Source organism: Schistocerca piceifrons, chromosome 5 (genome assembly GCF_021461385.2).
Source record: "Schistocerca piceifrons isolate TAMUIC-IGC-003096 chromosome 5, iqSchPice1.1, whole genome shotgun sequence".
In the NCBI taxonomy this organism is placed as follows: Eukaryota; Metazoa; Arthropoda; class Insecta; order Orthoptera; family Acrididae; genus Schistocerca; species Schistocerca piceifrons.
Genome location: NC_060142.1, coordinates 90,675,961 through 90,688,765, shown reverse-complemented (window position 1 = coordinate 90,688,765; position 12,805 = coordinate 90,675,961). Strand labels below are relative to the sequence as shown.

The 12,805-nt window shown below is 40.7% G+C and overlaps 1 protein-coding gene across 1 annotated transcript in view; it reads right to left on the bottom strand.

Annotated features, from left to right (window-relative positions):
- LOC124798758 (hemicentin-1) overlaps nucleotides 1-12,805 on the bottom strand; it is a 1,218,631-nt gene that overhangs the window by 1,181,443 nt on the left and 24,383 nt on the right. Inside the window, exon 4 of the mRNA XM_047262286.1 lies at nucleotides 4,574-4,751. Within this exon, the coding sequence (XP_047118242.1) occupies nucleotides 4,574-4,751 (178 nt within the window). The remainder of the gene's footprint in view (nucleotides 1-4,573; nucleotides 4,752-12,805) is intronic.

Below are 12,805 nucleotides of genomic sequence, written 5' to 3'. Positions count from 1 at the left end.
ATATCGTTGGACAAAGTGAGTGATGGAGGAGCGGTCGTGACACAACTAGAAGTTACAAAAAGTTTATTTGTATCAAAACTAATGTCAGTGAGCATTAAGATCATTTGGTTACCGTTCAGTCTATGAATTCACTTCCATATTCTAGTAAGTTCAAAGATTTGTTTATGGATATTGTAACCCCTGAGTATGTGTGGAAAGCAGGAAGCTGATTACTGGTTTAAATAGGATTAAGATAACTGGAATTTCTAATGACGAACAATAATGAAAATACTTGCATAAAATGTTCAAACTTTAAGATATTTGTTCAAAATCTCATGTTGATGGATATTTACGTTTTTATTTACGTAAACTACAGGCAGAACAACATAACTAGCATACGGGCAAGGGAGGAAATGTGCCATTTAACAGAGTTACCGTAGGAATTTTACGCCTGTGCGGTTTAATAGAGTTACCGTAGGAATTTTACGCCTGTCCACGTCTATACACAAACTATCTGATCTCCGAGTACGATACAGCCGAAAACTGTTGCCGGAGAGCGCTGCAGTCGCAAATCATGGTGAGGATGACATTCCACGTCATAAACCAGCTCGATTCTAAGTGTGGACCAATCACGATGTAAACCACATCCGGCGTGCTTAACAATCTAAACACGTCCCTTGTGAGAATGACTTAAACCCGTTCTTTGAAAGCCACGTGCTGATGTTACTGAGAGCCCTGTTATCAGATACATAATCGTTAGCATGGAAGCGCTGTAACAAATATGTATGAAAAGAACGCATGCAGAATCGCGGTTGGGATTGGGAAGGGGGGGAGGGGAGGGGAGTGTCTTAGTGATCGGTTCCTGTTTGAGCGAAGAATATGGGGTGCAAAATTTTCGGTTTTCCCCGGACCAACGGCCATTTGTTTAACCATTCGAATATCTTCCTTGCTGTATCAGCTATGTTATAGCATATTAAGCAAGTTTGAACTACGAACCGGAAAGGCACCCAGGCAAATTGCGCGAATCAATTAATTCCTGTTGCAAACGATTTTAATTCAGCTGAAATTAATGCTCAGTTAATGACACCATTTTCGTGTGCAGCGTGCAGATTTTACGAGCAAAACAAGTCCCGCTCTTTCGGATTTTGCCCGCAAAAATAATCATCCTTAAAAAAACCCAGGCTGGAACGAAACCGATGGCTCAAATTTAGTCCATGGGTGTATCGAATCTTGGTCTAAGATAAGTTTGAACCATTATTATAAAATTTGCTTCGCTTGAATTTTACGTGCAAAATACATGTTTCTCTGGGAGGTTTTTGAAGCATGCCACTCCTATACTATAAACTTGTGCGCATAGGTTCAAACATTGCACGAAGGTAGACAAATGGATAAAATCAAAACGAAATTTTTTATCCAATTATCTTTATCCGTTGCCGAGATACGATGGTTTAAAACCAAGATAATGCAGCACGTAAATTAGTTCTTACATGAACTGAACCCGCGGAAACGGTTTAAAGTGAATCAAAGAAAAAAATGCTTTCTTACGATAAAATTGAAAGTTATCTTTCAAAAAAGCTAGCTTCATTCGAATTTTACGTGCAAAAAAAACAATTTTTTTGAATTTTTTTGTACGTACCGCTTATATTTTTCAAACTTACTGGAATCGGTTCAAATTTTGTAAGACAGACAGACTAGTACGTGTAATTAATGGCCATTATGTTTTTTTGTGAAAGCATTCTTCGTTGCCACGATACAAGCAACACAGTTCGAAAGTCGATGAAAAAGACCTGTACCGGATCAGTGGTAGCCCCAGTCAACAAAAATCTGCATCGGTTGCCAAGTTCTGACGATCTAATGCCAAAATTATGGTAGACTAAAAGTCGGGAATCAAAATGAAAAATGCTCCTATCGTAGCTCAAAAAGGCGAATATATCCAGAGCATACTTAAGGATGTAAAAGAAGGGAACCAGCTTTTCGACATATTTAGTAGCTTCAAAGAAACTTAAATCAAGACATCTCGGCATATGCACGCTTTCTTACGTGTTAACCATACTTCATCAGGGTAGTGAGCTTTCTTAGCTGCAAAATCGAGAAGATTTGCCAGCCATAGTAAACAATACGTAATATCATATGGGTGAACTACTAAAAAAGATTTTCCGGGGGGGGGGGGGGGGGGCAAAATTTCTGCGGGTTGATGAATTTCACTAAATGACACTGATACTTAGAGTAAAAAAGCACAGCCGGCTGGAATGGCCGAGCGGTTCTAGGCGTTACAGTCTGGAACCGCGCGACCACTACGGTCGCGGATACGAATCCTGGGTCGGGCATGGATGTGTGTGACGTCCTTAGGTTAGTTAGGTTTAAGTAGTTCTAAGTTCTAGGAGACTGATGACCATAGCAGTTAAGTCCCATAGAGCTCAGAGCCATTTGAACCAAAAAAAGCACGAGTGTCAAGACGTTTTGATTTAAATGCCAGCCCCTGGCCATAATCGCATTTCGCCTTTTCTTGCACTGTGATAGGAGCAGGTTTCATTCTAGACTATACAGGGTGTTTCAAGAAGGACTTTATATCTCTAAAAATTCATATAAGTTTATAGAAAGAAGAGCTGTGTTTAGTGCTGTTATGTAGGGAAGCAAGTTTTTTTTTTTACCTTAAATTAAAGATGTTGTATGTGGCTACAGTTGGTTATCCTGCACATATCCCATCGGAAGTAAATTTCTTCTCAAACTCGCTGTATCATTGCAGGTGTAACTTGTTCAGTGGCGGCGTAAATTCTTGCTCTAAGTTGAGGCAGACAAGCCGGCACAAGAGGTACAAACACAATATCCTTGATGAAAATCAAAAATTGTTGTAACATTCCCAGGTACACTATACCGTTCATGGTTCTCTCACGGAAAAAAAGGGTCCGTACACTTTGTTCTTCCTCACTGCCAAAATGCGTTCAGTTTAGACTCATCACGAACATGTTGCAATGTTTGATGTGGATTTCACTGTCCCAAGACCTACAGTTGTGTTTGTTAATCTTGCCACTCAAGTAAAAAGCCGACTCGTCAGAAAAGACAATTTTGCCAAGGAAATGTTCATCCTTACCTAATCGGTTTAACATATCCGCACAGAAGTTCTTGCGAGCAATTTTGTCAGTGTATTTTATTGCTTGTACGGTCGTCAATCTGCACGGTTTCAAAGGCAAACGGTTTCTCAACACACAACAGTCGTATGTGGGATTTGCAGTTCGCGAGATGCACGCCGGGTCGATTTCGTAGGGCTGTTGACAATACGTTGTCTCACTGGGTCAACGACTTCCTCAGATTTGCTCGGACGACCTGATGATTCCCCATGTCTTACCGAGCACCCTGTTTCTACAAAACATTTACGCCACTGATAAACTGTAGGCCTGCTAGGAAGGTCTTTAGCGTACTTGGTAAGGAAATTACGCTGAACTGTTGTCGCCGACTTCGATTCTTCAAACCAAACCACACAGCTAGCACGCTCGGGTCCGGTGAAGCCATCTTTAACGCAATTGCAGCTAGCGCTCCTTACGGTGTGATTCAGCACTAGCGAACTATGCGAGACAAAACTTGGTGGTTTCCCTACAAATTGACACTACAATCACCTCTGCAGGTACTATGAATTAATTTATATGAGTTTTCGAAGTTGTACAGTCCTTTTTGAAACACCCCGTATTATGAAACTTCCTGGCAGATTAAAACTGTGTGCCCGACCGAGACTCGAACTCGGGACCTTTGCATTTCGCGGGCAAGTGCTCTACCATCTGAGCTACCGAAGCACGACCCACGCCCGGTACTCACAGCTTTACTTCTGCCAGTATCTCGTCTCCTACCTTCCAAACTTTACAGAAGCTCTCCCGCGAACCTTGCAGAAAAAAAAATGGTTCAAATGGCTCTGAGCACTATGGGACTTAACAGCTGTGGTCATCAGTCCCCTAGAACTGAGAACTACTTAAACCTAACTAACCTAAGGACATCACACACATCCATGCCCGAGGTAGGATTCGAACCTGTGACCGTAGCAGTCGCGCGGTTCCGGACTGCGCGCCTAGAACCGCGAGACCACCGCGGCCGGCGAACCTTGCAGAACTAGCACTCCTGAAAGAAAGGATATAGCGGAGACATGGCTTAGCCACAGCCTGGGGGATGTTTCTGGAAACATCCCCCAGGCTGTGGCTAAGTCATGTCTCCGCTATACCCTTCTTTCAGGAGTGCTAGTTCTGCAAGGTTCGCGGGAGAGCTTCTGCAAAGTTTGGAAGGTAGGAGACGAGATACTGGCAGAAGTAAAGCTGTGAGTACCGGGCGTGGGTCGTGCTTCGGTAGCTCAGATGGTAGAGCACTTGCACGCGAAAGGCAAAGGTCCCGAGTTCGAGTCTCGGTCGGGCACACAGTTTAGGAAGTTTCATATCAGCGCACACTCCGCTGCAGAGTGAAAATCTCATTCTAAAAACCCCGTATTATGTTCCACTTATTTCCGACAGAACTTGGGTAAGTGTCTGGCCATCTGTCACGATTAATGATAGCATTAGTCTCGGCATTTGAACGGTGTGAGAGGCATGAGAGTTGAGATACGGCTAGTGCCTACCTTTCGGTGTATTCGCCCTCGGGCCTGGAGATCCGGGCGCGGTCGCTGAAGACGAAGATGCGGGCGGAGCCACGGTACCACTTGATGGAGTGCAGGTCCCCGCAGCGGTCCGTGTCCACCTTGCAGGGCAGCGTCACCGTCTCGCCCACCAGCCCCGTCAGGTCGTACGCCGGCAGGCCTGCCAACATACGCGCCACTTCACTAATCTGGAACGCTGTCTGAAATATTACGGTCATTATTCATTTGTCTTGTAAATGTTTCTAACAGAGTGCAGCAGATTGTTGTTTCGACATTCCATCTAATCTTTGGTAAGAGGGGACCTATCCGGTAGCAGCTTCAAACCTGTCTGAAATAATTTATCACTGGCGGCAAGTTTGAATACCACGTGTCGCAGGACTGTGTTACTGTAAGCATTTATTCCCACACTTCAACTTTTATGAAGTTTTTATAGCTATAATAAACTGTGCTAGTGTTCCAATAATAATAATAAAAATAATAGCCCTAACAATTATAAATTGTACAAGTGCAAGAGGTGGGTAACATTCTTTACACTAGGCCTATATCAATCCAATTTGCTGAAAATAGCTGGGAAAAAATTATCGGTAAAGGACTCGCAGGAAATTACTGTGAAAACAAAAGTGCTGCTGAAGGTGGAGACGAACATGGATGCAATGAAATGGACGAAAAAGGGTGCAATCATGGTCATGATATGGAAGAGGATGTGATAGTCGATGATAAAGTGATATTTTGGTGAAAGAAGCTCGGGTTACACCCATAAAAAACATCTCAAAAGAGAATAATGCCGAAGCAGGATGCTGTTGTGTTTATCGCAGGAAGAACGAACGAAAGACAACGATTACTTGCGGAAAATGGAACAGGTGTATTCTCAACTCACATAAAATACCTTTAAGCCATGATGTATATCAGTTATGTGAAAATGATTTCATTCTTCACTGGATTGTTATCACCTCCTTAGCAATAAAACATGAATTTCCAGCATTGCAATAAAATGTTCAAATGTGTGTGAAACTTTATGGTACTTAACTGCTAAGGTCATCACTCCCTAAGCTTACAAGCTCAATTATTTCCTTGGGAGTTTCTGTTCTCCTATAGATGAAGTCATGAGCAGTCTTCACCGCCGTCTTGAACCATGGCGCAATCTCACAGTAAAACTTAGTAAATTTTCATCAAGCTACACGAAGGTGAAGATACATACATTCTGAAGTATAGTACCCTGTGCGGCACATAATGCCATTCCGGTTTAGAAAGTTCGTCGCAATAATAAATCCTGTGGCAGAGTAATAGCACTACATTCAAAGTAGTATAAAATGCTGCTTGTGCCTACTTATAAAACAACTTTAGAATTACGGAATTCTTCGGTAATGTCTAAACTCTATTGTATATTTTAATAAACCTGCCTCTGTGAGCCATAGCTCCACCTTACAAATCATAGTTTTCGAAGAAAAACTCATATTTATTAGAAGATAAATGTATTCATGATGCCGACAAGTTAGCCCTATCTGAAACCTGCATTACATAGTAAATGAAACATCAGGCCGCAGATTAGGTGAACAATAACTCTTTGCCTTTGTTTTATTGGTAAATATCAATTTATACCGCACAGAAAAAAATCTTCGCTTTTGTTCAGCGTTACTTCTTAAACTGATAGGACAATAAATTTTCTGCATTTTTCTTTCTTTATTGTCAAGAGATACGTTTCGTTGGTTTATACCAAACCATTGTCAGTGGTGTTGTACAACAGCTCATGCAAACCATCTAACAGAACTAGAACCAACTATTTTATAGACCTTCTTATTGCAATATGTTTGTGTTTTCGATGCAATGCATTAAATCTAATTATTCTTTGAACGTATCTGGGATTATATACACTCAGTTTTGGTTTACATTTAGTGCCATGAACGTAGATATGTGAAAACTGCGTATAGCTCTTCAGATTGTACTCATGTGTTCTTCTCAGTAAAAATTCGGGGTAAAACATGAGACCGAGGAGGTGATTAAAAGAATAGGACATATATTACATTCATAACTGTGGCACTGAAATATAACCAAGAAGTAGATCTACCACTACAAATCATAATATATCGGACGCTGAAAATTGATATTATAAGAACGATAAACGTTAAATACGCATGGAAATATAGGCCAGGAGTCCGCAACGACAAATGTTGACTCATTACATACGTAAGGTGACAGAACTAATGGAATTCGATAAATATCAACGAGACTTAGCCTACTAGTAGGTCAGTACATGTCGGTATGATGTAGACCTGAATGTGCAAACAAACTTAAGCTGTGCTCTTAGGTGTGAAACGATTAATTGAGAAGTCATTTCTGTTCATTTAACTCGCAGAATTTTATATGTACTCGCATGTCTCTACATAATTACTACTTCTAAAATTGCCCCAGAAAAAAGCAAGAGAAGAAAACAACGGACGCCCTCGCCATAAACCTTACACCATTGTACAGCTGCAAATTAAAGTTATTCCATTTATTTAAGAAATAGAATCTAAACCATGGAGATATTATATCTCCATGATCTCAACATACTCCATTTAGTTCGTAATTTTCCGTAAGGTGCGCTACATTTGCGACAGTTCGAAACTACTTCGTAGATTATCCGGCAGAGGCGCTACCACTGCCCTGCCTCATCGTTGCCAACTTATCTTCCGCCGAGACTAACAATGAAGTTTAACCAAAAAGCTGTAGCACGAAAATGACACAGTGTGTTTCCTAAAGCACCGAAGCGCTGTGGGCGAGAAAGCTTGTTTAATGCTGTTACGCTAGCGATCACAAATAATTCTTCCAGAATGATACCTTACATGTGATAAGTTAATAAAACGTGCAAGGGAGTAGTTTCACCTTAAAATCTTAGTAATTTTAAGTTATCTGTGGGTCGTAATTTTACAAATGTTTCTCTCGTGGATCGTAATTTTACCAATGTTTCTCTCTCTTGAGATAAATCATAAAGTCTTAAAAAAATAGCGTTCCTAAATCGGTTTTTGTTCGGCTTTTCCAACACAATTTTCATTCCATGGCAGATTCCGAACAATTATTATTGTCAAAGACACAGATGACCGGGAGGAAAGACTGGAAGAACGTAGACTTTATCGACTATCGCATCTCGGTCCGAAATGCGTATCGTATTATGATGAAATATGTATTGTAGGACAAAGAATTACTCTGAACTATAAGTCTCTACTGCAGCTACTGGTACACGATCACTCATAGAATATTCATAACCAAAAGCACTTTGCGCTATTCAAGGTTTCAAAACAATAACATATCTCGAAGAATCTTACAAGTTAAACCTGTAACAATGCCGCGAGACATTTCGTAACACGTGCGTCAATTCAACAATAGCCCTCTCTCTGTCGAATAAGAAACCATGCGGTAACAAAAAATAATCACTATTCTACAACGAACTTGTCACAACTATCTGAATCGAAAAACCTTTCATAAATCTCCCAATAATACGCGAAAACAGACAATACATGTTTCGTCGACGATATTTTGTCTAACATCCATGAGAACGAGAGTTTACTTCTCTGCAAAGAAACCAGCTACAGCCATTAAATACACTACGTGTGAGCTCCTGTAGACTTAACCTTCCCTCTGAGTAATGACTTCGATTTATTCTCGCTCGCGATAAAACTGTTAGCACTGAATATAAATCAACATTTTGAAAGTTACCTTTATAAAGCCGTTCTCTCAGCCACATTCCCAGTACGGGTGGAAGAACAATAAAGCACAAGACTGAGAGAACGACCATTTCTTTTTCTGGTGTTCCCGTGTAGCGGCGAAATATAAGACAATGAATCATCCTTGCGTTCGCATCACAATAAAAAAACCAAAGGCCTGCAACTAGGCAAGGGCGATGACCAAGAGCACCAACAAGCTGCGCGTTTTCTCGCAGACTGAACAAAGAGCTCTATCCTCGAAGATGATATTTGTCTAAGATGTAATTCCAATGAATATGTATGACAGCTTGGTTTACAGTGTGAACTTCCTACTGTTCCACAGAATAAACTACGGTGAAAGTATTTTCAATAGAACAGGCGCAATATTTTTAGAGCAACAAAATTTTAATGCGTTTTAATTTATCAGCAGCGTATTACAATTCTATAAAGAATTCGCATGACTTTGAATAGGGCAATTACGAAGCCGTCACGAACGTCACGAATAATCGAGTGAAATTATTTTGAGTCTGATTGCATTCCTTTCAATAATGTGATATTTAAATCACTGTAAATGAAAGACATTTGTATCAAGAGATGATAGATTATGAAAATTACGATAGCTCCTCGTAACGTGTAATAAATACAGATTTCCTCGTAAAAACATGAATACTTAAGTTATAAAAAATGAGGTAATTCTTTCGAAAAGTGGAAGCGTATTCTATCCATTTCTCCGTAATATCTTCAGGAAATTGCTTTCATATAAATGGGGATGGGCAATGCGGCAAAATAAATACCTTCGCTATCGAACAAAAACTGTTTCACTGGACGAAGACGTGGAATGTCGGAAAATTTATTAAAGTTTATTCCACATCATTTCCGTCAAGAAGAGATACTTGCAGCAATTTCGAAACGAAATGAACACTGTATCGGAGCGTATCTTCAGATATCTTTGTATTTATAAGATTTTTTTTTATATAGCTCAAAGAAACAAATATAGCGTCTGGAACGGCTAAGTCACTTCGTAGCCCATTCCTCCGTGACGGCAACTTGTGATCATAAACTAAAATTATGAGACTGTCTTCTTTAAGATCGGGTCGTTCACTCTTCGCAGACAGTCGCAATTGGCTGTGCAAACGGTAAACTTGTTAAAATTATAAGTCATAAATGAAAGAATGCCGGAGTCATAAACGATTTGAGTCTAGGATGTCGATAGAAAAATGAAGAACGTTTACTGAACTGTAGGTTAAGGCGCTGAAGGCTTCAGAAAAGTCTGAGGTCTAACTTTAACCGCAGGACATCACTCAGAATTATAATTCTTTATGTGACCAGAAGAAACGAAAGCGCGAGGGCGTTGCTGTGAACTTAATATTTTTCCTGTGTAGATAATACAATGCATGAAAGCGAAATTTGCCTTAAGAGTTAAATTTATTATGAACGACAAATAATGCAAAATGGTTCATAAATTTTTCTGATATAGAACGTGTGTGTGTGTGTGTGTGTGTGTGAATTCCTAAGGGACCAAACTGCCGAGGTCATTGGCCTGTAGACTTACACACTACTTAAACTACCTTATGCTAAGAACAACACACACACCCATGCCCAAGGGGGGGGGGGGGGGGCGCAATCCGTGACGTGGCGCCTCAAATCACGCGGCTAATAGGAATTTTATTTTATTTATCTCGCTATACAATGTAATTGAAAATGCTCGTCATCCTGCTGCGGATATTTTAGAACTGATTTTTTCGTTGTTTCATTAATATAGTAAGACGCAACAGTATGAGAATCTGTATCACTGGTTTCTCTTCATCTCATTATAGCTAAGAAAGATAGAATATACATTTCACTTGTAATGTGTCTCTCATACTATGTACACGTGGTACATTTATCACGAAACGTTTTTCAGCGCACATTAATCCAGACCATAGGAAGGTAGGTGAAACTTCCGATATTGCACTTGTCTTATCGTAGTTGCTGTCAGTGAACGACAATACAGCATTTCTTATGAGCCGCGCGGCCAGAGGCCATTAATGGTGTTGCCGACTATTTAGTGAGTGCGTTCTGTATGCACGCATACTTATTATTCAACAAAATTGGTACTATATATGAGGCCAATTTTACTTAATGCCAGAGAATGAAGTTTTTTCCTTATCCTGCTTGTTGCATGCAAATAAAGGTACAGGGCAAGTATATGAGCTTTACATTTAATTAAATTACATTCTTTTCGCTCAGAGCAACACAGGTCGAATTAATCACTGTTAACTTGCACACCTGAGTTCATTCAGTGTAATACGAAGAGATTAGTCAGCACACAATCATTTACAGTATTTGAGTTTTGGCCGACTATTCCTATTGTTTTATGCAATAATAAATAACGATGCTTTAAAATAGAGCGAAATGTGTCTGGTCCAAATAAGTAGAAAAAGACCGAATGACTCCATATTACTGGGAAGTCATTTCATTACCATTATTACTCTGACAGTACTGTCACATATTGCTAAGTGACTTGTTCCATTTCCTGCCACTGTTTTATTTAGAGTACTGGACAAGTGGGCTTGGGAGCAAGGCATGAGGTTTTTGCAGTGGAATGGTTCATTGCCGGTGTGGTCTCAGGATACTGTTGTTGGCAGAAGGCGGTCAGTGAGTCTCATTAGAAGGGCAGTTTTCCTGAAATGAGGCTGCGGCCGCTTCATGCTTTTGCAGGCAAAGCCGGCGCCTGGCTTTCCTTAAGGCAGGGGATGACATGTTGCCACTACCTTCCACAGGGAATAACTGAGTATGACATATTTGCCTTCTCTCCACGAACGTAAGAGGTCGAGACGCTGTGGTACTCTGTGGCCAAAGTGATAAATGCAGTTTCCTCCACTGCAAAATTTTTTGTCTACCAGTCTAAGAGAGTCGCCCCACCACGGTGCTTGGCGTGAGGACGTAGATCAATCGAGGAGACAGACATTGCTCTAGCCAGTACCGATCTGTTGTTCGTTATTGTGTGTTCTGTATGCTCAGATCGGTACGTTTCAGCTGCGTTCCCCCGATTTTTCATGAAATGATAAATTTTCTCAAACTTCGTGCCGACAACAGTATTGAGTCGTCACTCCCAAAAAGAGCTTCGTGAAAGTATGAAGCTTAGGATGGGGAACCAACTTTTTGTGACATTCGACTCCTGGTCACAGTCTGGCGCTGATGGGTGCACACTTTTTGAGGCACATACGAGTAAGTTTCGCAATCTGCAGCTCGCTACTCACTTGTTCTGGTGCACAACTTGAGCTGCCCGTCTGATAATAATTTGCGAATTTGTACCATTTAAAACTTTGAGTTGTTCAGAGCAGGATAACTTGTTGCGTTTTCTCGATACTCTCTTCCGTACAATTTGGTGCCTACCTACCGTGTTAGCGTCATTTTTGCGTGAATCAAGTCCAGATTTCCTGAAAGCTTTGCTCTCTATCAACTGATAACTGATTATAATCTGAGAATTTGTACCATTAACAACTTTGATTTGTTCAGAGCAGGATAACTTGTTGCGTTTTCTCGATGCAGTCTTCCGTACAATTTGGTGCCTACCTACCGTGTTAGTGTCATTTTTGCGTGAATCCAGTCTAGATTTCTTGAAAGCTTTGCTCTCTATCAACTACTAGTGCATTGTGTTCAATACTGGAGCGAATAAAAATCTGTTATACCCAGCTTTCATATGTTGTTGTTGTTGTGATCTTCAGTCCTGAGACTGGTTTGATGCAGCTCTCCATGCTACTCTATCCTGTGCAAGCTTCTTCATCTACCAGTACCTACTGCAACCTACATCCTTCTGAATCTGCTTAGTGTATTGATCTCTTGGTCTCCCTCTACGATTTTTACCCTCCACGCTGCCCTCCAATGCTAAATTTGTGATCCCTTGATGCCTTAAAACATGTCCTACCAACCGATCCCTTCTTCTAGTCAAGTTGTGCCACAAACTTCTCTTCTCCCCAATCCTATTCAATACCTCCTCATTAGTTACGTGATCTACCCACCTTATCTTCAGCATTCTTCTGTAGCACCACATTTCGAAAGCTTCTATTCTCTTCTTGTCCAAACTGGTTATCATCCATGTTTCACTTCCATACATGGCTACACTCCATACAAATACTTTCAGAAACGACTTCCTGACACTTAAATCTATACTCGATGTTAACAAATTTCTCTTCTTCAGAAATGATTTCCTTGGCATTGCCAGTCTACATTTAATATCCTCTCTACTTCGACCATCATCAGTTATTTTGCTCCAAGAGAACCATTTGTATGAATATCAAGAGCTCAGATGGCAACCCAGTTCTAAGCAAAGAAGGGAAGGCAGAAAGATGGAAGGATTATATAGAGGGTTTATACAAGGGCGATGTACTTGAGGACAATATTATGGAAATGGAAGAGGATGTAGATAAAGATGAAATGGGAGATAAGATACTGCGTGAAGAGTTTGACAGAGCACTGAAAGACCTGAGTCGAAACAAGGCCCCGGGAGTAGACAACATTCCATTAGAACTACTGATGGCCTTGGGAGAGC